The sequence below is a fragment of the Canis aureus genome, chromosome 23 (assembly GCF_053574225.1).
Source record: "Canis aureus isolate CA01 chromosome 23, VMU_Caureus_v.1.0, whole genome shotgun sequence".
Taxonomy (NCBI): Eukaryota; Metazoa; Chordata; class Mammalia; order Carnivora; family Canidae; genus Canis; species Canis aureus.
The window spans coordinates 11384161-11409961 of record NC_135633.1 but is presented as its reverse complement, the minus strand read 5'-3'; the positions used below and the strand labels follow the sequence as shown (position 1 = coordinate 11409961).

Sequence of the window (25801 nt, the reverse complement as noted above, 5' to 3'; positions counted from 1 at the left end):
GGGGGGGGGGGGCGGAGGTTTGTTTTGTTTTGTTTTGGTGTTGACTTGTATAAGTCCTATTTTGGATATTAACCTATGGGCACCTTTTAATAGAGTTGTTTAAACATCAAATATTCTTTTATTTTTTAAATTGTCATGAGAGAACTCAGCCTTGATCACTCCCAATGGACTTAAACACAAAGGCTTCACACCCTATCTCCTCTCAAGGCACCCAAGTACTCTCAAGTAGAAGAATTCTTGTATGTGTGATACTTATGGACTTGCCTGATCCTGCAAGTAGACTATATACCCTCGGTATATCGCCACAGGCCTGGGTACCCAGCAGGTTCTCAGTACATGTATGGTGAGTGCAAAAAGGACCAATAACATAAAATTCCCTGATCAAATGCTGTCCAACAGCTGTGATAACAGATGTCCGAAGCCTCCCTCCTAAGGGAGCTCACATTCTCATACTCTCTCCACTCTTCCAACAGCAAAACACATCCTCAGAGCCAATACCCAAGGAACAGGCTTGATGCTCAGTTTCACACCAAAGCACGAGTGTTCCAAAACAGACATGGTACTGAACTCAGGGAGAGAGAGAGGGAGTGAGTGAGAGAGAGAGAGAGAGAGAGAGGAGAGAGAGAGCATGCGAGCTAACAGGATTATCTCAGGAGTGGAGGCCCCTGAGCAGAGTGCTGGGAACAGGTAAAGTAGGAGCATTGGATTAAAATCAACTTTCTCCCCTCTCTTCCAGCAGTCTACTTGGCATACTGTTACCTGTCAGTTCATTGTCCTGCCCCCATTTTGCCTTTCTGTCACGCCCACATGTAAGAGAAGAGAAGAGCAAGGACAAGCAAAAGCCAGTGAACATCTAAGGTTCTCCAAGGACAATGGAATTTCAGAACTTAATGACAAGGTGAAGGAAGCTTTTGGGGAGCAGGGGGTGGTGTTTTATCCCTGGATCCTCACACCATGCTGGGCAGAGAGGCTCCTATGTACTGCATTCAGCAAACGCCTAAACTTAATGTCAGGCACCACATACAGCAGGGCCACATACAGGCAGCCTCATCTGTCACTGCCTCCCACAGTTACCTCAATGTCCTTTTATCCTTTCGCTTCCCTGTGCAGGTAGTCATAAGGATCTTTATAAAGAAAAGCCTGTGAATTTTCTCACAGCCAGACCTGGCTAAAGGGAGGCATGTTTCCAAGACCTGTTCCTGAGAATTTATATATGGGGCTGCATGCATATCTCCACTGTTAATGATTTATTCAGGACTCCAACAGCTTGCCTGGCCTAGAATTACACTAAAGAAGTTAGCACAAAGCCTATTCAAAGAAGGGCCAGGTGCACTTTCCAGATCAGGGAGTCAGGGAAAGCATGAGCAACGCCATGCTCGCACCAGGCGAGGTGGAAATCACGTTGCAGGGGCCAGGCTTCAAACTAGCCTTGCTCCTCATAACTTACATGGTTAAGTTCTTCAGGGAGTCTTTGATGAGACTTGTACATTGTACCCATTTGTTTTCTGGAGCAGAAAAAGGGATTCTGGGACTGCTGTATGTTAAATCACCATGAAATAAGGCATAATAGAAACACAATGGCAATGATCATATAAAAAGATGTTTAACCTACTTGTAATTAAATAAATGCAAAGTGAAACAAGATGCCCTTTTTCAGCCAGCAGACTGGCAAAAACCAAAAAGACTGATAATATCAAATACTGAAGAGGATGTGGATAAACAAGTTCAACACCCTCATTCACTGAGGGTGGGAGGGCAAACGTGTGCAGCCTTTTCGAGAGTGACTGGGCAGCCTCCAGCAACATTTAAGATGTACACTCATTTCAGTCTAGCAAGTCCACCCTAGGAGTCTATCTTAGCCAAGTGCTTATAAACGAGCTTGAAAAGGCAGTTACATAAATGCTTATTGTGGTACCATTTATAAAAGCAAAACACTGCAAATAACTTAAATGCCCATCAGAAAAGACTGGCTAAAGTACTATGAAATACTGTGCATGAAATACTATTCAGCAGCTAAGAACTAATTTCTTTTACTTTACACAGCTTTCTGAGATGATGGAAATCTTCTATAATCTGTACTGTCCAATCAGCAGCCACACGTGGCTACTGAGCAATTGAAATGATCCTGGTGTGACTGAGGAATATATTTTTAATTTTAGTTAATTTCAATTAATTTATATTTACATTTATTTAAATAGCCACTGTATCAGGCAACATAAACTTGGAGAGATCTTTTCCAGAAAGATTTCCGCAACATAAAGTTGTCACAAAAAAGCAAGTTACCAAACAATGTGTAAGTATGATTCCTCTTTAAGTAAACCCAACTCCTGCCCCCAAATAAATTATATGATTCTTTGGATGGGTATATGATTAAAAACACACAAAAATGGTGTGGAAGGCAAAACCACACACTGATTACATATGGGGCAGGTGACAGGACTGGGGCAGAGAAGGAAGAGAGGCAGAGGAGTTTTTATTTCATTTTTTGCTTTTCCTTCTTACTGTTTGGCCTTTTCAGAGAGATGCATTCATGTGTTATTTTTATAGTTATAGAAAAACAATGAATAAAAAGCTTAAAAAAAAGAAAAAAATCACTGCTAAAATTAATTAAAGAAGATCCAAGAAGATGAGTAATAATGGGATAGAACAGTTTAAGAAACTAGTAACTAGAAATAATCATTTGAAGGAGGACACTGTCAACAAAATTCACCTGATATTTTCAAGGCACTATGCTAAGTGCTAGGGTACCAAAAAACAAAAATAAGAAAATGTTAGCTTGGATACATGGAAATTATAGGGGAAAAAAAAAAAGACAATAGCAGCAGGAGACAGACAACTTCTGGGGGAACCAGCAGGTCAGCCCTGAGCCACAGGCAAGCAAGAGTCTTTTCCACATGGCTTTGGACCAGGCTTTCTGGGAATCAGCTCCCAATGGTGAGACAGCAGGCTTTTTTCCCAGGCCAAATACCTAATCCCTCCCCTGAATTCCTTTGCTCTCTGGGCAGGCTGACATTCAGATCATTATATTCATGAAATCACTTGAAGGAAGAGCCTTGGCTAGAACTAGTTCATAGATTAGCAAGCTCAGTACCAAAATTAGCCTAGCATGATGCCTCATGTACAAGAAGTCTCTCAATTAATGCTTACTGATTTCACATAAATCGAATTCATGTCAGGACTCTGACAGAGGAGCTATGGTAGCGCTGAAGCTGGGTTCATAAAAAGGTTATTTTCCATGTTTAAAAAATTTGAGGGTGGGGCAGAAACCTAATCAGGCACCAAAATGGGGAAACACTGGACAATTGGAAGACCCAACTGGGGAGAACAAAAGCCATCACTGGGCAGTGGCCAAAAAAAAAAAATTAAAAAAAAAAAAAAAGAAAGAAAGAAAGAAAGAAATGCACTGACTGCCCAGAGCCCAGAGGTATTGAAATGCACCTAGATTCACACTACCTCCTCCGTGAAGGACTAATAACATCTAACTTCAGGAACCAAAGGCAGGCAGGCAGGATGGAGGCAGGGCTTCCTGCTGCTAAGTGAGTAGTGCCAAGATGGGGTGGAGAATTACAGAAACATAGCTCATTCTCAAGTCTCTGTAAGGTTCTCAGGTTGGTATTTCTTTCCTCTCAGGGCTGTTTGCCCCAAATGATTCATAGTAAAACAGTCACAAAAACACCAAGAACTTGTCTTCCAGAGGAGAGAGGTAGGGGGTGCTAAGGTGAGTTTTCTCATCACAGCCTGGCAGGGGGAAGGGATCCCTGAGGGAGAGCTTGAGGGGCAAGCAGGCTGAATCCCAGTGGAAGAAAAAAAGGCCACTTCACAGGGCTCACAGCCCCACAGGTGAAGGCTCTCAGAAGGAACAGAGATCAGAAGGGATGAAGAGTCCATGGGTCACCTGGAAAAAAAAGGCTCTTCTATGTTGCTCCTGCAGAGTCTGCTTCAGCTGCTCCACATCACTCTCCAGCTTCAGGTATTCGTTCCAGGCATTTTCCATCTCCTGTTGGCCAAGGGAATGCTCCTGAGTCTTAGTTATCCCCTGTCCCCCAGATAGCCCCTTGAGCACCTCTACACCTGACCATTGCTAACCCAGCCAGGGCAGGAGGAAAGGGGAGCCCAGCAGGTCTCAGCCAGGCGTGGCAGGAGAGAGACAGGGCTTGTCTTCTCATTCCTGCTCTGACCCTGGCCACCTGAACTGTCTGTCCCCTCTCCCACCGTTGGAGATGCTTTGGTTCCCAGCCCTGGAAGAAAGGGCCTGCACCACATCAGATGGATAAATTTAAAAAGTAGAAATTCTGACATCTGGGAATTAACTGCACACAGATCAGGAGAAGAGCCTGTTCTGAGAAATCTAGTCCCTTGGGTGCCCCTGTAGCCATACAGGAGTCACTGATGGAAAGCATCCTGAGGTACCAGCAGAGACAGACGTGTCACCCTCAAACAAGGTGAACTACTCTCAGGAGGCAGCCTAGAGAAGTTCTACTGCTCCAAGACTCACGTCCCTGGTCACCAACTCAACTGCAGCTTGTGAAACAGGAGAAGCAGCCCCCTGCCCAGCCCATCTTGGGGGAGTGGGGAGGGGAGGGGAGTGTCTTCCACCCTCCACACCCTCTACACACAGTGGACTCTCTGGAGATCTCTGCCCGGATGTGGACAAGGTCCTCCTGCAGCAACCTCTGCTGGTGAGCAATCTTCTCCAGGTGCTGGGGCTGGTCTCGGTACTGCTCCATCTGTCTGTGCAATACCTCCAGCACAGACTCCAGCTGGTCCTACACGGAGCAAGGGTCAAAGAACAAGAGGATAGCAGGACAGTCCCCAGAGGCCTCCCCATCCCATGCCAGGATACAAACAAACCTGCTGGATCTAACTGAGGCTGAAGGGCCCACTGCCCACTGAGTGGCCTCCTGGGACAAGACACCTAACAGCTCTGTGCCTCAGTTTCTTCATTTGTGAAGTGGGCATAAGGTCATCCACTCTTTATGGGATAAACTATGAGGATACATCAAAGAGTAGATGGAAAATTCTCTTAAGTTTTCTTGGTGAAAAGGGCATGCTATGAATCTTTACCATCACAAATATAGTGCTTTACTGAAGTTCAAAAAAGAAAAAAAAAAATCACACTAAGGATCTAAGAAACCAAACATTGGCAGCTCCTGGCCTATTCCTCCCCTCCCATCCAGGCTTGCTTCCTCCATAGCCCAGATCCTGGGAGGAAATGAGCTTTAGAAAATGACAGCCTCTGTCCTGTTAGCAACATGGCTACGTTCTCCAAGGCAGCCCTCCTCCATGCAGTTCAGGGGCTTGGGGTCACCACGTTTCAGCCAGCAGAGCCCTCCTCTCTCCGGCTGACTTCACGGGGGCCCCCGAGGAGAGATAAGCCAGAGCACAATTCAGGTGGAGGAGGGGTAGGTGGCACTTGGAATAAGCAGAGCCGAAGTCTCCCCATAAGATTTCCTCCAGGTTTAGATACAAATGCCCCTGGAAGCGAACACATTGTTCTGAATAAACTAACACCTGTTCTGGATAAATGAATACCTGTGACATGAGAATTCAATCTATATTTGAGGAAAGACAGCATGACAAAACCCCCCTACACCCAGCCCAAGATTATGCAAAACCGGTGCATACTTTGTTCTCCTTGAGGGCTCGGATCTTGTCTTCCAAGTCCTGGAGGATCCGGTCTTGTTCACAGAAGATGCTCAGTTTGACCTGTGAGCAAGAACAGGTTGGAAAGAGCCTGGGGTGATGAGAAAAGGGCATGATCTTGAAGAGTGATCAGAAAGTCTTGGCTACAGAACCATGGAGCCCTGCTTGAAGCTGCCGGCCTCCAATCTAGGGGGAGGCAGGCAGCCGGGGGTGGTGGGGCGGGGCAGGGGGGGTGGTCAGCCTGTTGCCCTGCTCACTCACGTCAATGTCACTCTCCGCAATCTTCACTGGTTTCAGACTTCGATCCTTGACAAGGTCCCGGCCCGTCATCTGGGAGGCGAACAATTTAAATGAGATTAACCATGAGGTTCAAGGATTAGATCTTGAGAAGGAGAGTTAGCCCCACAATGGAAGAGTGTGAAGGTCTTGGTGGGTAGGGTCATGGCATGAAAGGAGCAAAAACTCAGGCGAAACCTGATTTTTATGCCTACTTCATTTTACGGAAAAACCAAGACCTTTTGATGATCCAAGAAGCACTTGTAAATTTCTCAAATTTAAAGAAAAAGTAGACGTTCGAATTATAGTATCATTAACTATGGAAGCTTAAATTTTCCCCAAACAAGTCCAGTATGAATCCTGGAAGACTTAAAAGACATAGTTTTGCTACTGAACCTGGCGTCATATCCAAGTTACAGAAGTCTGTGACACCCAACCCAGGGCAGGCAGGTGGAGGAGGAGGAACCAGCGAGTCCCTGGGGCATCACCAAGCCTCAGTTAAAGGAAGCCTCTGAGGCTCTTACCTCCCCACAAGCAAGGTGAGCCTTTCTTACCCTACACCATTTGGGAAGAGAATCAGGTCAAGGGATGAAGGAACCTGGATAAATCCTGGTTGGGGTTTTCCATTGATCTCTGAATAACTGAGGCTAGGTCATATTTGTATAAGTCACAAGTTACTCAATCCTCTCAGGGAAGAAAATCTCTCAGGGAAGGAAGCCAAAAAGCAGTAGACAAAAATCACCCAAACTTATGGGTCAGCAGGCATTCACAACATTGTCCATCCTTCCCTTGATCACATGTGGGCACCAGGCTGGCATCTCCTACTGACCCCTACAAAGCTAAACCCAATCCTTTAGCCCATGTTTTCACTTCCCCTAATCTCCTTCTTGCCTAAAGCTGTGTGGGGCGGAGGTGGAGGGACTGTTCCAGAGATGCACCCCCACAGCCAAGCCATGGTTGGAGAGGGCCAGGTCGAGCGTGTCCCATGCAGGGAAGGCCAACTTGCTAAGTTCCATTTTACAGATGTGACCAGGGAAACAGAGGGTGGAACCCATCATGACCGAGATATACCACGCAGAGGGTCCCAGTGTGGATGGGCAGACAGCTGCTGGAAAGATAGCCCTCTCTTTCTCCCTACTCCATCTGAAAGCTCCAGTAAGTTTGTTTGAATAAGCAGCAGAAATATATTGGCAAACATTCCTCTCAGAACTCAAGCTACTCATGTGCCCAACTGTCCTGCTTTCCTCCTTCTCTATCATCAGCAGCAAACGTGAAGGTCAAGGTCAAGGAATGATGCCCTCTCCATGCCTTGGGCTGAGGATGGAGTCTAGCTGCAGACACACACCCCCACCCATTCCCAAGCTCCACAGTAGAGGGCAGGGACCACCGTCTTCTTTATCTTGGTAAAGCCAGCCCTGAACATAAAGCCTGGCACAATGGAAGGCACTTAGCAAATGCTTATTGCACTGTAGGTAGGTCAAAGGGGAAGCACGTGTGGGTCAATGCTGTAGAATTCCTGGAAAAAAGTAGAACTCCAGCCAAATTCTGCTCTTCAGACTGGCAAATTACGTGTACATACAAATACACAGAGTCACAGAACACATGGACTACTGCCACAATCCACAGACAAACTGCTGGCTCCTGCAAGGACAGAGGAGTGGGAAAGGTGGGGAGGGGTGGAATTAATCCTGGTGAACCACCAACAGCTGGACCTCGCAGGCAGGACTTGGTCCTTTAAACTCAGGGGAACCCAGCAGGTAAAGGTAAGGAGGTCACTCTGTGTCACAGTCCTTTATCAGAGCAGAGGACAAGGAGCTTGTCTGCTCTCCAAGGGGCTGACCCTTGGCTCACTTCCTAAGAAGAAATCATTTTCAAATTGAGATATGCTGTGGGAATTTTTCCTCCTAGCAAAACTCTTTCCCTTATTTCACTGGAGCTTTTAATAGACGCTATCTTTTTGATACTGAAATAGCAAGGCAGAGAATCTAATTGAGCAATGCCTCATTTATCCAGCACCATCAGGAAAGGAATGACGTATTCCACACAAAAAGGGCATTTTGAGAAAGCTGAACCTTTGAAACTGTTTGACGGGAAGGTTTCTAAAAGTAAGTCCTACGCTGCTTTCATAGAACTGCAAATAAGTTCAACCTTTCAGGGATGAATCAGAGTCATTATAAACTGATATTCCATGTCAGTAATATGGAATTTCTTAGAAGTTAGTGTTTTAGGACTACTTGCCCTTTGATTAAATGCTCCTAAGTCTCTGTGCTTTCATTTTGACACATAATGTTTCTCCCTCAGAATATTAGTACACCTTCTTTTTCTAAGAGGTAACTCTCCCTTGTCTCATTTTACTTATTTGACACAGAGAGAGGGAGACAGTGAGTACACAAGCAGAGGGAACATTAGAGGGAGAATCAGGCTCCCCACTGATCAGGGAGCCCAATGTGAGGCTCAATCCCAGGACGCTGGGATCATGACCTGAGCCGAAGGCAGTTGCTCAACTAACTGAGCCACCCAGGGGCCGTCTCTCTTGTCCCCTTTTAATGGCTGCATTTAAGGTGCTGTGAGTTAGGAATTCAGATGGCTGAGTCTGTTAGGACTAGAGACTCCACAGAGGTGACACTTGCTGCTTTTCTCTAACTCCCTCCCCCCAACTGGGTCCCCTGCCCTTCAGGGAAGATCCTCCCACACCTTGTGTCTCCCAGTACACATCAGATGATACGCTGTCTCCTCCTCAGTCATCAGTAACTCTGATTAGGGGTGACTGTGGGGACTGTGACATATTTTCTCTGTATCCTTAAAGTCAGGGCCCAGCATACTGAGGATATTTGGGAAATGTTTGTTTAGTGAACCTGTGAATGTAACAAAATAGAGTGAGTTGGGCCTACTCCTATACAATAACAGGCACAGGCTTCAGAGCATGGGCTTCATGAAAGTGTTTACCCAGCTCAGAGGCCCCTTAAACTTCTGAATTTGCCTTTGCTCCAGAGAGTCAAGGCTACTACGAGTATCCACAAGTAGTTTATTACATCTAATTTTCCTTTTAAAACTTTGCTTTGTGATAGCAATGTTTAGATCCATTTAAAATGTCACTATGGGTCTCAGGTATCTCTGTCATCAAAACAAAACAAAAAAATGAAAGTCATTGGGCATCCTCCCATTTGAAAGAGTATGTGCCCCAGAAAGGAACTGAAGGTCACCCACGTATTTCACCTCCCCTCCACCACATCCCAACACACCTTCTCTCAGGACTCAGGATGACTGGACATAGCACTTGCTTCCTATCCTGCAGCCTCTCGGAAAGCTATAAAAGCTGGCCACATCTCAGGGGCTACTTCAGCATCAGTCAAAGGGGGTATCTGGGAGAGTCCATTTTGTTCCAGTCCCACCCTTGACTGTTTTCAAATGTCAACGTTCCACCCCAGAGAAAAGCCACCCTGATCCCAGGGCCATGGTGAAATCTCAGGGTACTCCAGCTGTTCCAAGGTGACCAGGAACTGCGACCCTTCCCGGGGAACTCACGCTTGACTACACAGACCACACTGGTCACGGTCGACGTCAGTCCTCACCATGGAGGCAGATGAGAGAGAATGGGAACACAACACAAGCTGGTGGCAAGCCAGGCACGCCCTCCCCACCCCCGTGGCAGCACAAAAGATGGAGGCACAGAACACCGCAGATGAAAGGTTCAGCCTGGTGCACCGGCCAAAATGAGGAGGGGAGTTTCAACGGGAGAAAAAAATAAACCAAAATGACTTGCAGGAAGCCAGGGGGCAGTCAGGAGAGCCCCTGGGTAAGCAAGTGATGAGGTCGGCACTGAGCCAGAAGCAATGGAATGGCCCCGCTCGGAGACACAGATCAGATCATCTTACGCTTCTCCTGGGCCGACAGCCCCGTGCTGACTTCTTCAGCACTTTGTAAAGCACGTTGATCAAAGGTTCATTATTTTTTATCTGTTCCAAACAAAAAGCAAATATAACAAAACGTAACAGGTGAGACATCAAAAGACACTTGAAGGAGCCAGAATTTGGGGGAACTGGCCAAGGGAAACCTTAAGGAGGATGTGTGCTAGGCAATCAAATGATCACCTCTCAGTCTGGTTGTGCTGCTTCCCGGCTGCTGGCCTGTCCAGACTTCCATTCCCTCACCTATAAAATAGACGACAAGAAGCTCTGCCTGAAGGATCTTTGTGCAGGCTAGTTTATGTGAGAGGGCCATTATCAGTGCCTGCTTCCTTCTGGTTTCTTCTGCAGAAGGCAAGAGGGGACTTTGCTTCTTTCTTTGTCCTCTTTTACCCTACACTGTAAGACTCTGAATCACTAGGATGGTGCCATGCATCAGTCTAATCCCTGCCCCATGTTTTCCACCTTCAGTCCCCTAGACCCTCGCCTTCACAACTATGTTCATCTAAATAATGATATCTTACCAGTGATCCCAAATGCTTACAGCTCCTTTGAGGGAACACTGTCCCTACCGGCTAAAACAGTGGATCTCAATCCTGGCTGAACAATGGACTCACTTAGGTGGGGAAGGGGAAGGGAAGGAAGGGAAAGGAAAGGGAAAGGGAAAGAAAGAAGGAAGGAAAGAAAGAAAGAAAGAAAGAAAGAAAGATAGATAGATAGATAGATAGATAGATAGATAGATAGATAGATGATGCCTGAGTCCTACTCTAAGAGACTTGGATATAACCAGTTTGGGGTAGAGCCTGAGCATCCAGATCCTTAAAAGCACCCCTGGATGATACTGATATGCAGCCAAGACTGGGAACCACTACTACTATAAAGAAGCGGTTCTCAAACTTCAGCATGCTTCAGAATCACCTGGAGGACTTGTTAATACAGCTAGTGAATATAGCTTGAAAATGTGAGTTTAAATTGTGAGGGCTCATTTATATGCAGATTTTTTACAATAAATGCAGTAGGTCTTATAAATTTTCTCATCTATGATTTTCTTATATTTTCTCTAGCTTACTTTATTATAAGAATACAGTATGTAATACATATAACATCTATACTATGTGTTGATTGATTTAGTTATCAGTAAAGCTTCCTGTCAACAATAGGCTACTAATAGTCAAGTTCTGGGGAGTCAAGTTATTTCTGGATTTACAACAATGCAAGAAGTTCGTGCCTCTAACCCATACACTGGTCAAGGGTCAACCGTATACAGATTTGCTGGGCAGATCTGGGGTGGGACCCAAGACATTGCATTTCTAACAAATTCCCAAGTATTGCTGATGCTGTTGATCTGGGATATTTTGAGAACCACTGCTTTGAAACAATGATTCTCAACCCTGGCCATACATTAGAAACACCTAGAGAGTTTGCCTTTTTTTTTTTTTTTTTTTAAGATTTATTTGAGAGAGAGAGAGAAAGAATACACACACAAGTGGGGATGAGGGATAGACGGAGAGGGAAAGACTCTCAAGCAGACTCCATGCTGAGCATGCAAGCCAATGTAGGGATTGATCCCACAACCCATGAGATCATGACCTAAGCAAAATCAAGAGCCAGATGCTCAACTGACTGATCCACTCAGATGTCCCTGTTTGTTTTTAAAGAATAATACCTGACTATTACCAATTAGATCAGAGTCTCTAAGGGGAAGGATCAAAGCACTGATACTCATTTTAAAAGTTCCCCTGGTTGTCCTAGTTCATGACCAGGGTTAATAATCTCTGCTCCAGGGGCACCTGGGTGGCTCAGTGGTTGAGCATCTGCCTTTGGCTCAAGGCGTGATCCTGGGGTCCTGGGATCGAGTCCCCACATCAGGCTCCCTGCAGGGAGCCTGCTTCTCCCTCTGCCTCTGCCTCTCTCTGTGTCTCTCTCATGAATAAATAAATAAAATCTTAAAAAAAAAACAATAATACTCCCTGCTCCAGAACAACAGATCTCAAACTTCTTTGTGCACAAGAATCATCCCAGAGCTTGATTTAAAAATAAAACAAACAAAAAACCCCTGCAGAATTCTGGGCAACATTCCCAGAGGTTCTAATTCAACAGAACCCCTGGGTTCTGTACTTCAAAAAAATATCAGCTCCCAAGTGATCTTGAAATAGGTGGTGTTCCAGACCACAACCTAAGAAACTTTGTTCTAAAGGCTAAGTTTGGAAACAGACCCTGAACAGAGTAGCCCTGATCTCAGGTTCAGTCAGGAAGAGGCTAGAGGCCAAGCAACCAGAGTCACTGATGACACATCCCTCAGTCAGGAACAACAGCCTCTGTGGGGTTAACTGCAACCTCTTCTACCCCTAAAGGCACCACCTGAGCAGCAGCAGACACCCTCTCCTCCACCTCCCCTTCCCAGCTGTGCTTCACAGATGCATAAAAGCAATCTAGGCTGTCAACAACAGTGACCCCAACACCCGCTTCTTCAGACCTAGCCAGGGTATATCGTTCTGAAGAGCAGAACTATGACACCAGAAACACAATTCAGTGAATACAACTTTAGGGTGGGCAAAGTACATGGTATATGGAAGAAAGAAGGCAGGTGTAAAGTTAGACACTAGATTTATGTATTTTTTAAAGATTTTATTTATTCATGAGAGACAGAGAGAGAGAGAGAGAGAGAGAGAGAGGGAGAAGCAGGCTCCATGCAGGGAGCCCGACATGGGACTCAATCCCGGGTCTCCAGGATCACAACCCGGGCTGAAAGCGGCACTAAACCACTGAGCCACCCGAGATGCCCTAGACACTGGGTTTAAATTCCAGACCTATTACAGTGGAAGTGACCTCTCTTGATATTTGGACTCTTAGGATGGTAGGGATAGTAATTCCTATTGCTTGAAGCTGCTGAGAAGATCAAGTGCAATAATGAACAACACATGCCCAAACATTGCCAGGCAGGAACAGATGCTTAATCAAGGTGGAGTCCTTTCCACCCTGGCACCACCAAGTAAATATTTTCCAAAAAGAGCATTAATATAGAGTGTCTTCTAAAAGAGTGGAATACGCCTTTAGGCACTTGGCAGCACAACACAAATACTCATTTTTGGGGAGAAAAAGCTTTACAACATGTGGGGAGGCAAACACCACCAACTGATTCTGGAAGCTGAGCATCAGCTGATTGGTGGTGGGGGGAGGGGGGCGGTTGGATCCTTAAATCTGTGGCCTTTGAAGCAGGGACATAGGGGAGCCTAGGCCAACCAAGTGGGGATAGGGAAGCTATTTTCCCCCAGAAAAATCTTCCCTCTTTCCTCTCCACCTGTGCCCCACCTCGCCCCCAAGAACCCAGAGGAACTTTTCATGAGCAGCTGGTCATGGTGAGGCTATGTCACTGCTACTCCACACCGAGGCTGGGCTTCAAGGCCCATTCAACTGTATCCACAGAGGCCCTCATCTCAGGGACCCCAACTGAGCTCAGCATCAGCTCATTTTGTTGAGCATGTTGCAATCTCAAGAGCCAATGGGCCTCAGGGTTTTCCTGATATAGTCACACACACACCCCTTGCCCCACAGTGTCATCTAGCTTCACTTGCACCCTGAGATGGGGGGTACCGCACAACCTGAGCAAGTCCTTTTAGAAACCCCTCTACTTGTAGCTGCTACCCATTGTTTTACATTGCAGTATAGCTGACGCATGCTATGCATTTGTCTTCATTCCCCCTTGCAGCCACAGAAGACACATGGCAACATTTCAGAACTTTGCAGACTGTCTATATGTCTCTTGAATTACCCAGAGCTGTCTCCACCACTCTGCAGTGCAGCTGTGCTAACTGCTGCTGAGTTTTCTTGTTTCTGCCCAGCATGCTTTCCCATCAGGGAACCCCTCCCTCACTCCACAGGGAGTCTGGGTTTGCAAGTGGCCACCCATGGTGATGCTAGGCTGGGCTGGAAGGGAACCTGGGTGTGCAGGTGGCCACCTTCTCTGCCATGTGGAGGCAGTCCACACACCAGGGAAACTAGAACAGTGATGAAATGGCCTGAGCCCCTGAGATATAGCCCTTAGCTAAAAGAAGCAGTATATTCCCTCTTTGGCTTCTTAACAGGTTGATTTGGGTTTCAGATACCTGCAAACAAAAGCATCCTGCCTAATACATCCTCAGCCATGGTTCTATAGGCCCACAACACCTCTGCTTTGCTTCCAGGCCTTTCCTCATCTGGGTCCTAAAGTGAGACACCATCTGGGAACCCTATACCCCAGCTGGGCTTGAGCAGAGCAGAGCAGGTTCACTGCCTCCCTGATGTGGGCACCCTGTACCTTGGAGAGAGGCCAAGGCGGTGCCAATCTTTCTGTCAGCCACACCAGACAGACAACTCACACACAGCACAAACCCCAGCATCTCCCCGCTACTAGTGTAGTTCATTTGGGGGAAAAGTTCTCTGAGAGGAGCTTAGCAACTGGAATAACAAAGACTGGGGAAACTCTGGTATCACCACATCTGTTTTCTATATGAGTGACAACTTCCAGAAAGTCACCAGTTAATGCTCTGGGTGCAGACAGCTCCTAGCTAGTGAAACACCCCAAGGATGCACCTTGCCTCTATCACATTAAACACACTTCCTGGGATAACGGCTCCAGTTCAGCTCCACCAAAAACTGAAATGCCTTTGGGTCTACAGTAGCAGAAACACCATTTTAAGAAAGGCTGGGAGGCAAGGTGACTCAAGAACACGTTTCAGAGTCAGAGATATACCTAAATATTAATTCCCCAGTAACCACATACGTGGCCTTGGGAAAGCCTTTTACTTCTCTGAACCTTAGTCAGTGGAAAAAAAAAAAGATACCAGCACTTTCCTTTCAGGGCTACTATGAAGTTAGATAATTTAGCAAAACACAGTAACCATCACACATTATACCCTCCATTGCTATTAAGCTCCTATCGGGAGTCAGGACATCCAAGGACTCCTGGCTCTGCTATCCTATGCCTCAGTTTCTCTCTTCAAATCCCTTTTAACTCAATTTCTATGATCTTGAAATAAAACGGACCTGAACAGAATCTTCCCTCCAGGACCAGCTGTGAGTGTCTGCTATCCTACAAAAATAAGAATCAGAAGACAGAGGTTTCCTAGTACTCCAGCTCAGGCTCTTTAAGGTCTCTCTTGTATCATGCACCAAGCGCTCTGAGGACTGTTTCAAGGTACACCCATGCTGATGGGGAGCCAAACAAACCTCTCTTACCAGCCTAGGTACATTGTGAATGTTCCATAAATACTTCTGGTTGACTGCACGGCCCTGAAGGGGGGTGAGAAGAATAAAGAGGTGGCATAGTGACTGGCTACTGGGGAGGCTAGGGGATGGAGATGAGGTGGTAACATAGGGCAGGTGAAGGTGGGTGGATCTCTCTCTACGTCAGTTGAGGGGTGGGATGGTGGAAGGACCCTGCCCAGAATCAGGGCACAGCGGGATAGGCTGGGCTGCACATTTTGCATCCTGAGGCAGTGCTACCATACTTACAATACTCACTCATGTTCTGTGTGATCTGATTGCCACATAAGCTAGGAAATGTCCTGGTTTTAAGAGAACCATCCTTGTTTTGCTCATGTCAGAAAGTCAAGTCTGACTTTTGTTCACTGTACTCCTCCTTCCTAAAGAAGTTTCTGTGGGGTCCACCTCCTCCAGCCCTAGCCACACCAACCTCACCTCTCACTGTTCTCTTCCGTTTAATTTCAACCAACTCAGACCCTCTGTCTCTTCAAGGCTCCACATACATGTCACTTCCTCCAGAAGGCTTCCCAGCATTACAGCCCATGGTGATCTTCACTATCTCCACTCTGAGCACTAAGCCACACAGATCTTTGTAAGCTCATTGCAAACAAGTCTATGTTATCTTGGGAGATTTTCTTTTTCTAATCCAGGATATTTGGGAGTTTCTCAGGGCCAGAGAATCTCAATTTTCTCTTCCATGTCCCTTAGGCTTCTCCAGAGTTGGTTACACAGCAAGTGCTCATCAGATACGGAAGTTAACTAGTTGGCTCCTAATCAAAGGCTCTGATCTTGTCTCAGTGTGCGGAGGGCCCCCATCTGCTGCTGCAGGGCCTAATGTTAACCCTCTTGCTTCTACAAGGCTGGATGACAATCCTCATGTTAAAAATACCTCAAGCCAGGTACACAGGGGTACTGAGGGAGGCGTGTCCCGTGGCAATCGCCTGGGTGTCCTCCCACAGGCCCTCCCACTCTTCCACATCCACAGTTAATTAAAGGTCACATTCCTTCAGTCTATTTCATGGTTTAGGCATCAGAAGTGTTTTTCACAGTGGGAGCTTTCAGAGAGCTGTGGTAAGGAAACAATAGCAGTTCTTTCACACAGAATGCCTCTCACACTTCTCCACCAGCTTTCTCAACTCTCTGTGCTCTGAAGGCTGATTTCAAGCCTGAAGCTTTATCACCTACAGAGAGGAGCCCAATGCTCACCTCCTAAATGCAGATGGGAGACAATCTATATGGGAGACTCCCATATGGGAGACCATGGTGGGCCTATAGAATTCCAGTTGGAACCTGCTTCCCCAGCACAAAACCAAAAATCCACCAAAATACTCGTAGCTGGAAACGTACATCAGTAGCACCCTATGAGCCAAACCTAACCCCACCATCAGCTCTGAGGAAGGAACTAGTTACTATTTGGAAGGGCCTTTGGGTCCCAACGAAGAACAGGAAGAGATGAGGATCCCATGCCTTCATTCCATAAGCCAGAAATCTTACAGCAGAACTCACAAGGAACTGAGCCCTGAGTTAGAGGCAGTAAGAGACAAATCTCTTCTGATATAGACAGGACATGTCTTCATTTGGGATCCAGATTTGGTAAGACCTGTGCAGCCTTTGGCTTTGGGCTTGGCTCCAATGAGGCCGACATGTTCAGAAAGATGTGTGTCCAAGGGAGGCAAGACCCCTGACATCCCTCACCTTTAGGTCCAGGTACTCCAGGTCTTTCTTCAGCTGGAGGTAGGTATCGTCAGCCTTCAAATGAAGCACAGAGAGAAAAAAGCCAGTTATGAACACCAAGGGTTTCCAAAATTTGGGGCTCCGTGTGTGAATCAACAACATTGCACAGCTTTGGGCTCAAGGAACCACAGCAGGCTAACACATCTGGGGCCACAGAGGAAGCGCCAATGTGTCAGTGTAGCTTAGAGCCTTCTTTCTGCATGGCGGATCTTGCAGGTCACTGTGGGGAAAGCCAGCTAGTCCCCAGTTGGCTGCGGGGGACAGTTTGGTGGGGAGGAGGGAGACAGCACACATACCACCACAGGGCTAGGGCAGCAGCGCAGATGAACTGAGGCCAGTGGTGAGTTCCTGAGACAGAACTAGAGGGGTCTGGCTGGAAGAGGGCACACAACACCTGCGCTAGGCATCTGTCAATCACCAATGCTCCGATCCTTGTTGTCAAACCTTTGCACTGGCCCACTTCATATGCATGAAGCAAAATGACCCTCTGATTAGTGTGGCTAAATGCCTTGAAGGGGCAGGGAGATGACATGGGGACCCAGGTAGGTCCTGACACAACCTTTGGTTCTAGGATGCTCAGCACCAGCAGTTACTGGAAGTTTCAGCTCCCTTCGCTCAGCATGAAGCCATGTCAGGAGCTGGCTGAGGTCGTTTCAATGTCGGACCTGTCTGCCTACACGGTCTCTGACAGTCTGCTGAGTCCTTCAGTGTAATTACCAGAAACAGTAGAGAATAAGCAAATGACTCTTTCATTTTCTAGGACCTGTGTTTCCCATGTAACAGTCCACATAAGCTAACTATTAGGCAGAGGGGTGGCAAAAGCTTAAGAAAAATGCCCTAGGGACCACTTTCCCAACAAGCTAAGAGGTCTCCCAGCAAACCAAGGCAAGCCAGAGCTGGGGGAGAGGGCCCTGTTTACATATCTGATATAAAACAAGTAAACAATGTGAGATGTTCAGCCTGCTTTTAAGCATGAGAAGACCTGAAGGACCACTGACAGGGACACTGGTGACTTCCAAGATGCTATTTCTATCCCTAAAGTGTCCCCTTATCCATCGCTACTTCCCTAATCAGCCCGGTCCCTATATACTTTCAATGGCAGTAAGGAGGAATAAGCAGAGGAATATTATTAAAAATCACCCAGGGCAGCCCAGCAGGCTCAGCGGTTTAGTGCCACCTTCAGCCCAGGGCGTGATCCTGAAGACCAGGGATCGAGTCCCACATTGTGCTCCCTGCATGGAGCCTGCTTCTGCCTCTGCCTGTATCTCTGCCCCTCTCTCTCTCTCTCTCTCTCTCTCTCTCTCTCTCTCTGTGTGTGTGTGTGTTTCTCATGAATAAATAAAATCTTTAAAAAAAATCACCCAAATTCACAGCTTAGGGGTTTTGCTGTGTTCACTTACATTCATTTTTCCAACTATATTTCCTGAGTCTCTCAGGTCTCATTAGAACAGGACTATCAAGGGAGGTGACACTCCTGTCATCCTCCTTCTTCTGTCCTCTGCCGACCTTTGCAGGTTTTGCCTGCAAACCTCCATGTCCCATTCATTAGGTTTATAAACTATGCCAGAAAGGACCTGAATTTTGGCTCCAGCCCGCATGCCACTGGCTGAGGGATCCCAGGTAAGTCACTTCCCCTTCTGGATCCAGTGCCTTGGGTGTGGTAGTAACTTCTGTTCTGCCTAACCTCTCCCAGGTACAGTGAGGTTCACTAGGATAAGGGATGTGAGGATGCTTTGTCAATCCCAGGGCACCCTCCAGATGAGAGAGGGCACCCTGCCTTTTTCCTCCAGGTTGACACCAATGAAACACACCTTTCAGCATCCCAAGGAGTAGCCACGGTGGCAACAAGGATGACAGCCAGCACAGCCCTTCAGACATGACCACACGCCAGCCTGGCAGTCACGACTCACAGCTGGAGAAGCCACAGTTCAGGTCCCTCACACCACATGCAGTCTCCTCCCCAGGAGCAGAGGCGGGGGCCCCACCACCACTGCGCAGTGTCTGGCGACAGCAACCAGAAGCAAACAGGCAGGGAGCGAGCCAGACAGCAAATACGGACTAGAGCGTGGGCACAGGAAAACACGGGCCAGCACGTCACTCCATTGCCCCCAGGGTGGCCCCGGCCCTGAGCGAGCCCACCAGCGCTGACCTGGCAGGCGGGAAAGGTCAGCTGGTGCTGCAGTAACTGGCCGACGGCGAGATTTCGCACACTGGCCAACCTGGCCTGGTGCCGCCGTAACCGGGCGAGAAGCAGTGAGAGCTCCTCCAGCTGCAGGTGTGTAGACACATCACGAGGAAATTAGCCACCACAGGAGCACGACGCTATAATTACTCTTCACCCCGGGGCCGGGACAGCACTGACGTGACACCATTAAGTAATTATTGCATTAATTGTGTCATCAGAACAAATAAAGGCGCTGGCAGAAAAGGGGCTGCAGGAAACACTTTGTTTCAGGAAACGGCAACCACCAGTGCAGCCTCACCCCGACTTGAGCTTTGAAGACGAAGTGAACTAACCAACGCAAGGACAAGAGGAGAAGAGCGAGCAGCAGAAAGGCAGGTGGCTGGGGAAAGGCTTTGGGCAAAATGTTGCCTGAGAAGAAAAGCCTGCATTCTCCTTAACCTCCCCCAAGCTCCCCCTCTGATCTGGGGGGAACCCCATGTCAGCTGGAGGACACAGAGCAAGTCCCTGGGCTTCTCTGAGCCTTAGCTTCTGCTAAAGCTTGTCTAAAGTGGGGGTTGACAGCTGCCCTGCAGATTGCACGGGGCTGGCTGGGGGTGGGGGGAAACCAGCTAAGACGGCACTTTGCAGGAGGTGCCGCATTCATGGGGGGTGGGGCGGAGGAGGGGCGGCTTACCGATTTTCCGTGTAGACTCGGGGCGCTGACCGTGTGGGTCATGTAGCCCATGGAGGGCATGGAGCGTCGGTCCACGTGAGAGGAGTTCTGTAAGTGGGGAGACAGGAAGTCACCCTACAGCCGGGAACCTCTGCCCCTCTCTGCCGGGGCCTCCTGCCACAAGGCACTACCCCTCTTCATCTGGGAAATGGGGCTCCAGGTCTTTCTTACCAGGTTATAACAACGGTAAACTGGCAAAGCCCGTTGGAGAGGAAAAGCTGAGGTTGGGTTATTATAAGTTATTGAAACGATTGACCACAGATACTTTTTCCTGCCTTCCAGTCTGCGAGGAAGCAGACTTCTAGTTGTATGATCCTTCATCTCTTAATACCTCAGTCCTCATCTGTGAAATGGGCATGATAATAGCACCTACCTCATAGGGCTGTTGTAAGCATTAAAGAAAAGCCTTTAGCATAGCACCTGGCACCTAAGAGTACCGCGTAGGTGTCACCTATCATTATTTCCAAACTGCTCAAATTTGTATTCAAACCATGTGAGGGTCCTGGTGCCCGAATGCTGAACCCCAGCTGCCTGGCAGCCCTCCAGGGTCTTACCTTGGTGGCATGGCCCCGTGCCTTCCTGGGAGAACTCCCCAGGGAGATGTCCACGCTCCTCCGCTGGTCCGGTGGCTTCACGGTGACCCTCTCCGCTGGCGTGTGTGGCCGCCGGGGTGGGAAGACCCTCGGGGGGCCTGGAGGAGGGATGTCTGAGGGAGATGGAGGCACAGAGATGGAGCGGGGCACCTCTAGCATGCTCCTGCTCCGGCCCTGGTCAGTGAACTCTGGGGAGCCAGCACAGATGGGTGCCGTGGGGCTGCCGTGCCGGAACTGCTGGCGCTGCTGCCATTCGTAGAGCTGCCACACCGTGCCGTCCCGGTGTGCCCGGCGCTCCTCGCTCGACATCTTCAGGTGACTGGCTCGGTCCTGCGCATACTTGTAGTCACTTGGCAGGTTGCGGGGAGGGGGCGAGGAGCCCCCTGAGGGATGTCGGGTGCTCCTAGGAAGAGTCTGGTAGTTTTCTGGGAATGATAGTGACTGGCTAGGACCCTGGCGAGGAAGGGTCTGGTCCAGGGGCAGGCTGAGGGCAAAGGAGAAAGATGGGTAAGACAACCAGCATGGGATCTGCCGGTTTTTTGGAAACATAGCTAAGTAAATCCACAATGTCAGGTACATGAGACAGCTCTGTAAGAACCCCAGAGAACAATCAAAGCAGATGTCCAGGACCTCGGTCACTCCCTTCCCTATGCAGAGGACTCCACAACCATTGTTCTCTAGCAATCTTTGGGGTATCAACCTCCCTACCAGGCAGGCTGGCTGCCCCACATCCATCACTTCAAGTGAAAGGTGAGGAAACCTGCCTTCTCCTCTCCCTCTCCTTCAGTCAGCTCTTCCAAAAAGGTGTGCCTATTTCTAGGAAATGCCTCATAATGCCCCAGGTCACCAAGACTTGCCCTCTGCCGGTAGCCTCAATACCAAATTCTGGAGGTTCTTAAAGGAAGTGGCTGGCACCAGCTCTTTTCTTTTTCTACTACTCTAGTCCAGATACTGATTAATCATCTCTCCCTACACCACTCTGAGCTCTTCCTAACCAGTGTTCACCCTGTACACAGTCAACTACAGTCAACTACTTGGATCCAATCACTCCCTTGCTCCAAAAATTTCAGTGACTCCCCACTGCTTAGGAAATAAAATTGAACCCCTTTAGCCTGGTACTTACCCCTCTCTAGCACCTGATCCCAACCCACTTTGCAGTCCTGCTGTTTTCTCCCTGCTTCTCCAACCAGGGCCAAGGACTGGGCTGGGGCAAGCTAGGCAACTAGGCAACCCCTGTCCTTGCTGGACTCTAAGAATGAGAGCCTCACCCTAGACTCCTACAAAGCTTGGCAACTTCTCAAAGTAGAGAAACGCAGACAGCTTGACCGGGGTTTGAATGCTAGCTCTACCACCACGGGCTATGCGACCCAAGGCAGCTGATTGGACTGCTCTGAGCTTCAGCTTCCTCCCCTGTAACAGGAGGACAGGATTATCTCCCTCATCAGGCTGTTCTGAAGAGTAAATGAGACAAGTAAGAAAACGCAGGCTCTATGCCTGATTCACAGCATCTACTTCTCAATGGGTTCTTCCTTTCCACCTCTTCCTATCCTCATAATATTGTTCTTCATTCCCCTACCTGTAAGGGCTCCCCTTGTCCTATTCACCCAAATCTCACTCATCTTCCATGACACCGTCTCAGGCCCCTTCCACAGAAGTCTTCTGCAGCCCTCAGGACTCCCACTCTGCTCTGACCTAGTTACTGTGTTGTAGGAAGCTTGTCCAAGGTCTTTTGTTGATGTAACTTTTTCATCCTTGCAAGACACCTCTTCCCTAGCCAAGCTGTAAATCCTCCAAGGGCAGGAACTCTCTCACATTCTCTAGTATTGTCCACAGTCTGAAAAAGTCTTGATGCATAACCACCCAGCCACTGTTCTAAGTCAGTGCCACCCCAAGTATGGTTATAGATGGGCAGCATCAGCACCACCTGCAAACTTGTTAGAAATGCAGGTTATCAGGCCCCACCCCAGACCTGCCAAGTCAGAACAAGCCCCCCAGGTGGCCAAAGTTTGAGAAGTGCTGTTTTAATTGTTCTTAAATTCATCTCATTTAACCACTTCCTCACTTATGACCTCTGTGCTAAGAACCCAACAGACTGTTGTGGGGATTAGAAACAGTTGTCATTCCAAAATGGTAGCCTTCTTCTCTTTTTATTGTTATCTTTGCAATTACGGGAGGTAATTTTAAGATCGCTTCAGCCAGACGTGTCCTAGTGTGTCCGTCTAGCGTGGCCGTCTGCCACTAGGTGGCAGGGTTTGCTACTGATTTCCCAAAGTCAGGAGGGCAGGTGTCTCTGAGGAAGGGGCAGTGGCTGAATCGTCAAGCAGTAGCAATGGCAGGTTGCAGCGCAGAAACCAGGTTGGGGGCCTCCCCTGGGGACGCCCAACTATTGTTCACTCTGGCTGCAGCAAAATTCAGACCATGCAAAGTATGTCCTACCTGTGCTCCCATACCCCTGTGGTCTGGTTCTGCAGCCTGCTCTCAGTGCCTGTGTCACCTTGACAGTCAGAGTCCCAGCACAGGGGCCCCAAAGCCCTCAGCTCATCCTATCACTTGTGCCCTCTGCTTAAACACTGTCTGCCATACTCCAAACCCGCACTGCTGGCCATCTGGGGGCAAGCCTAAAAAACCCAGTGCAATGGTGAGCTCCAGAGGCCAAACCAAGATAACTGACCAACGGTGGAGTGAGGGGACACAAGGAGGGTAAGTTTGTAAGAAGAGGTAAAGATCCCACTGAAATAGATAGGAGCATCCATAGTGGCTTTGCCCCTGAAAGCAGATCCATTTGCTGGCCCCCAAACCCATCCTTACCCAAAAAGAAAGTTCCAGGTCTCCCACCCTCATATCCTGCTCTGTGCCACGGGGCCTCCCTGTCCCAAAAGGCACTAAACAGGATATTCAGATACAGCTCCTACAAACTGATCATATCAAAATGCAAAATCAATTTTGATAACCAATTACTTATGCAGCAGATATCCTCACCCTAACCTCCACATCAATTGTGCAGGACTTTCACTGTCTACTCTGTTCCTCATTGTAATAGCCGAGTGCTTGAATCCATCCCCACTCCTGCCTTTTTATTTTACAAGTATGTAAATTGCTTTAAATACGGGGGTGGGTGGGGGGATGGAAGGCTAGAATTTCAAAACAATCTCTTAGAATGTAAAATTCTAAGGATATGTCAGCCTGTCCTCACAGAACATCATTCTAATGTAGTTTAATGATGTGAAACATATGTATCTCCGAGTACTAAAAGAACAATTAGAAATAATTTCTTGTGTGGTCTAGACCCACAAATATGAGATCATACTACAGAGCAAATAACCCTCCTTCCAATTTCTAATGTGTCCAATCTAATGAGATTAGCACAGTCTTAATCATACAAAGCACAGAAATACATCTCTCTTCTCTATTTTCAAATGTTGGAGGCTCCTTCATTAAGCAGCCAGATCTACTTATTCCTTGACTATAAGATATTACAAATATACCTTTAAGGAAAACAACACTTCTGAGAATGCAAGATGCAATCCTTTCCAGATACAAGTGAACGATCATACTGTCAACCTCACTTACTCAGACCGCTTTCTTCTCGAAACGGTGTCAATTCCCCACTTTTCCCTTTCAGTCCATTGAGATCTGCTTCCATCACTAGACTGAAGCTCCTCTCGCTGTGTGCTCAGTGACCTCCAAGGCCAATGAACTGTTTTCATCTACAGGCTTCATGTCACCTTGCCCCTTAGATAAGAAAGGCTCAAACTTCCAGCTCACATGCAAGGAAAGTCCAACACTTTCCCCAATCCTGTCATCTTCTTGCAACTGACTTATCATCCTTTATCTCCCTTATGTGGCCCCAAGAACAGGTCCTTGTGTGTAGCAGAATGACCCAGGTCTGTGGGCTGCGGGCTGCCAGAAGCAGTTATGTAGAGACATTTCAACCAACAACTTATAACCGCAGAGCAGTCACACAGCTTTTGAAACTCCTTTCTGTGCCCCTACCACAAAGAGTTTCTCACTGGCCATGCAACCTTTTCTGGTTTCTTCCTGTCTTCCTCTCCTAGTACTGTGTGCCTCCCTGACCTAACTACTTAAAAATCCTAGCTCTAAGAACGGAGGGTCAGGTCTGCCCATGTAAGCCCATCAAGAAGCTCAATGGAGGGGCATCTGGGTGGCTCAGTGTTGGTTAAGCCTCTGTCTCCAGCTCAGGTCATGATCTCAGGGTCCTGGGATAGAGTCCTGCATTGGGTTCCTTGCTCAGTGGGAAGCTGCTTCTCCCTCTCCCTCTGCCTGCCACCCCCCTGCTTGTGTGTGCTTGCTCTGTCAAATAAATAAAATATATTTTTTTTAAAGCCTCAGTGGAACCAAAAGTCCCAGCAAGTTCCAGACAATCTCAGTGGCTCCCAACTTCCTCAGAGGGCACCAGCTCCAAGGAGAAGTCCTCATTCCAAGTACAAACTGGACTCCTTCTAAATGAAACTCCTTCTTTTGTACTCCACTTGTCCTCCCCCCACCCTGCCAGCCCCATATCCTGCTCATCTCCTTCACAGAGATGGCTTTTGTCCACCCCTTGGGTTGGAGGTCCTCAGCATCCTGCCTTTGGCCCTCTGCTATGGTTCACTCTAAGCTAGGGATTCTCAAGCCTGGCTGCACATTAGAATCACATGGGGGGCAGGGAGGGGAGTGTTGTTAAAACTCCTAACATCCGGACTGTACCACATCTACCTATTAACCAAGCCAAACCTGTTAATGTCAGTACCACCTGTGTCCCTCCACACATTCCCAGCCTTGATGAAGCAGTTTACCAAGTCTTATACCTACCCAACCTCAACATCTGTGAATCTTACCCACCCTCCTCAAAATCCTCACCATCTTCACTGCTTTGGTTTGGGTCTCCTATCCAAGCTATGACCACTTTATACTTGATCATTTTCTCTTTCCAGGCTCTTCTCCATCTAAACCATCTTCCATTACTGGAGCAAGAAACTGAAACAGTAGTTCTCAGTGCTGATGTGGGTTGACAAACAAGGACACTTTGGGTGGTGTATAAACTGAAACAGTATTTTTGGAGGGCAATTCTGTAATAACTATCATAATTAAAATGGCATAGATCCTCTGACCTAGTCACTCCACTTCAAGCAATCTATTCTTTAAATATACAAGTACTTGCACGTAGAGATAATGAGGCAGGGATGTTCGTTCCAGCATAATTTGTAATAGCAAATGTTTGTAACCGACCTCACTGTCCATCAATAGGGAATGGTATAAATACCACTGTAGATCCACACAATGGGGTACTCTGCTTATTTCAATTTAATGATATGAGTCTATATGTGCTGATATGGAAAGATAGATTCATTCATCAAGATACATTCAAATATCTACATATAGACTTGCATATACACAGAAACATTAAGTGAAAAAAGTAAAGTGAAGGGTAGGGTTTATTTTTCTTAACATGGTGGTTGGTCTTTAGGGAGTGAAAGTAGGTTTCCAAAATAAAGTAGAAGGACACTTA

At 47.6% G+C, this 25801-nt stretch overlaps 1 protein-coding gene across 15 annotated transcripts in view; it reads right to left on the bottom strand.

Annotated features, from left to right (window-relative positions):
- Positions 1-25801, bottom strand: part of PLEKHA7 (pleckstrin homology domain containing A7) — a 219175-nt gene that overhangs the window by 20559 nt on the left and 172815 nt on the right. For 11 of the 15 annotated variants that reach the window (XR_013361948.1, XM_077866328.1, XM_077866331.1 and 8 more), the window contains 9 exons: positions 20254-20776; positions 19661-19747; positions 18952-19071; positions 16764-16817; positions 9795-9875; positions 5905-5973; positions 5626-5706; positions 4617-4766; positions 3896-3997 (listed from right to left, as the gene is read on the bottom strand). Coding sequence is in view for 14 of the 15 variants with exons in the window: in XM_077866328.1 (XP_077722454.1) it covers positions 3896-3997; positions 4617-4766; positions 5626-5706; positions 5905-5973; positions 9795-9875; positions 16764-16817; positions 18952-19071; positions 19661-19747; positions 20254-20776 (1267 nt within the window). In the remaining variant the exon portion in view is untranslated. The remainder of the gene's footprint in view (positions 1-3895; positions 3998-4616; positions 4767-5625; positions 5707-5904; positions 5974-9794; positions 9876-16763; positions 16818-18951; positions 19072-19660; positions 19748-20253; positions 20777-25801) is intronic. The other 4 variants (XM_077866336.1, XM_077866338.1, XM_077866332.1 and 1 more) reach the window with 3 other exon arrangements.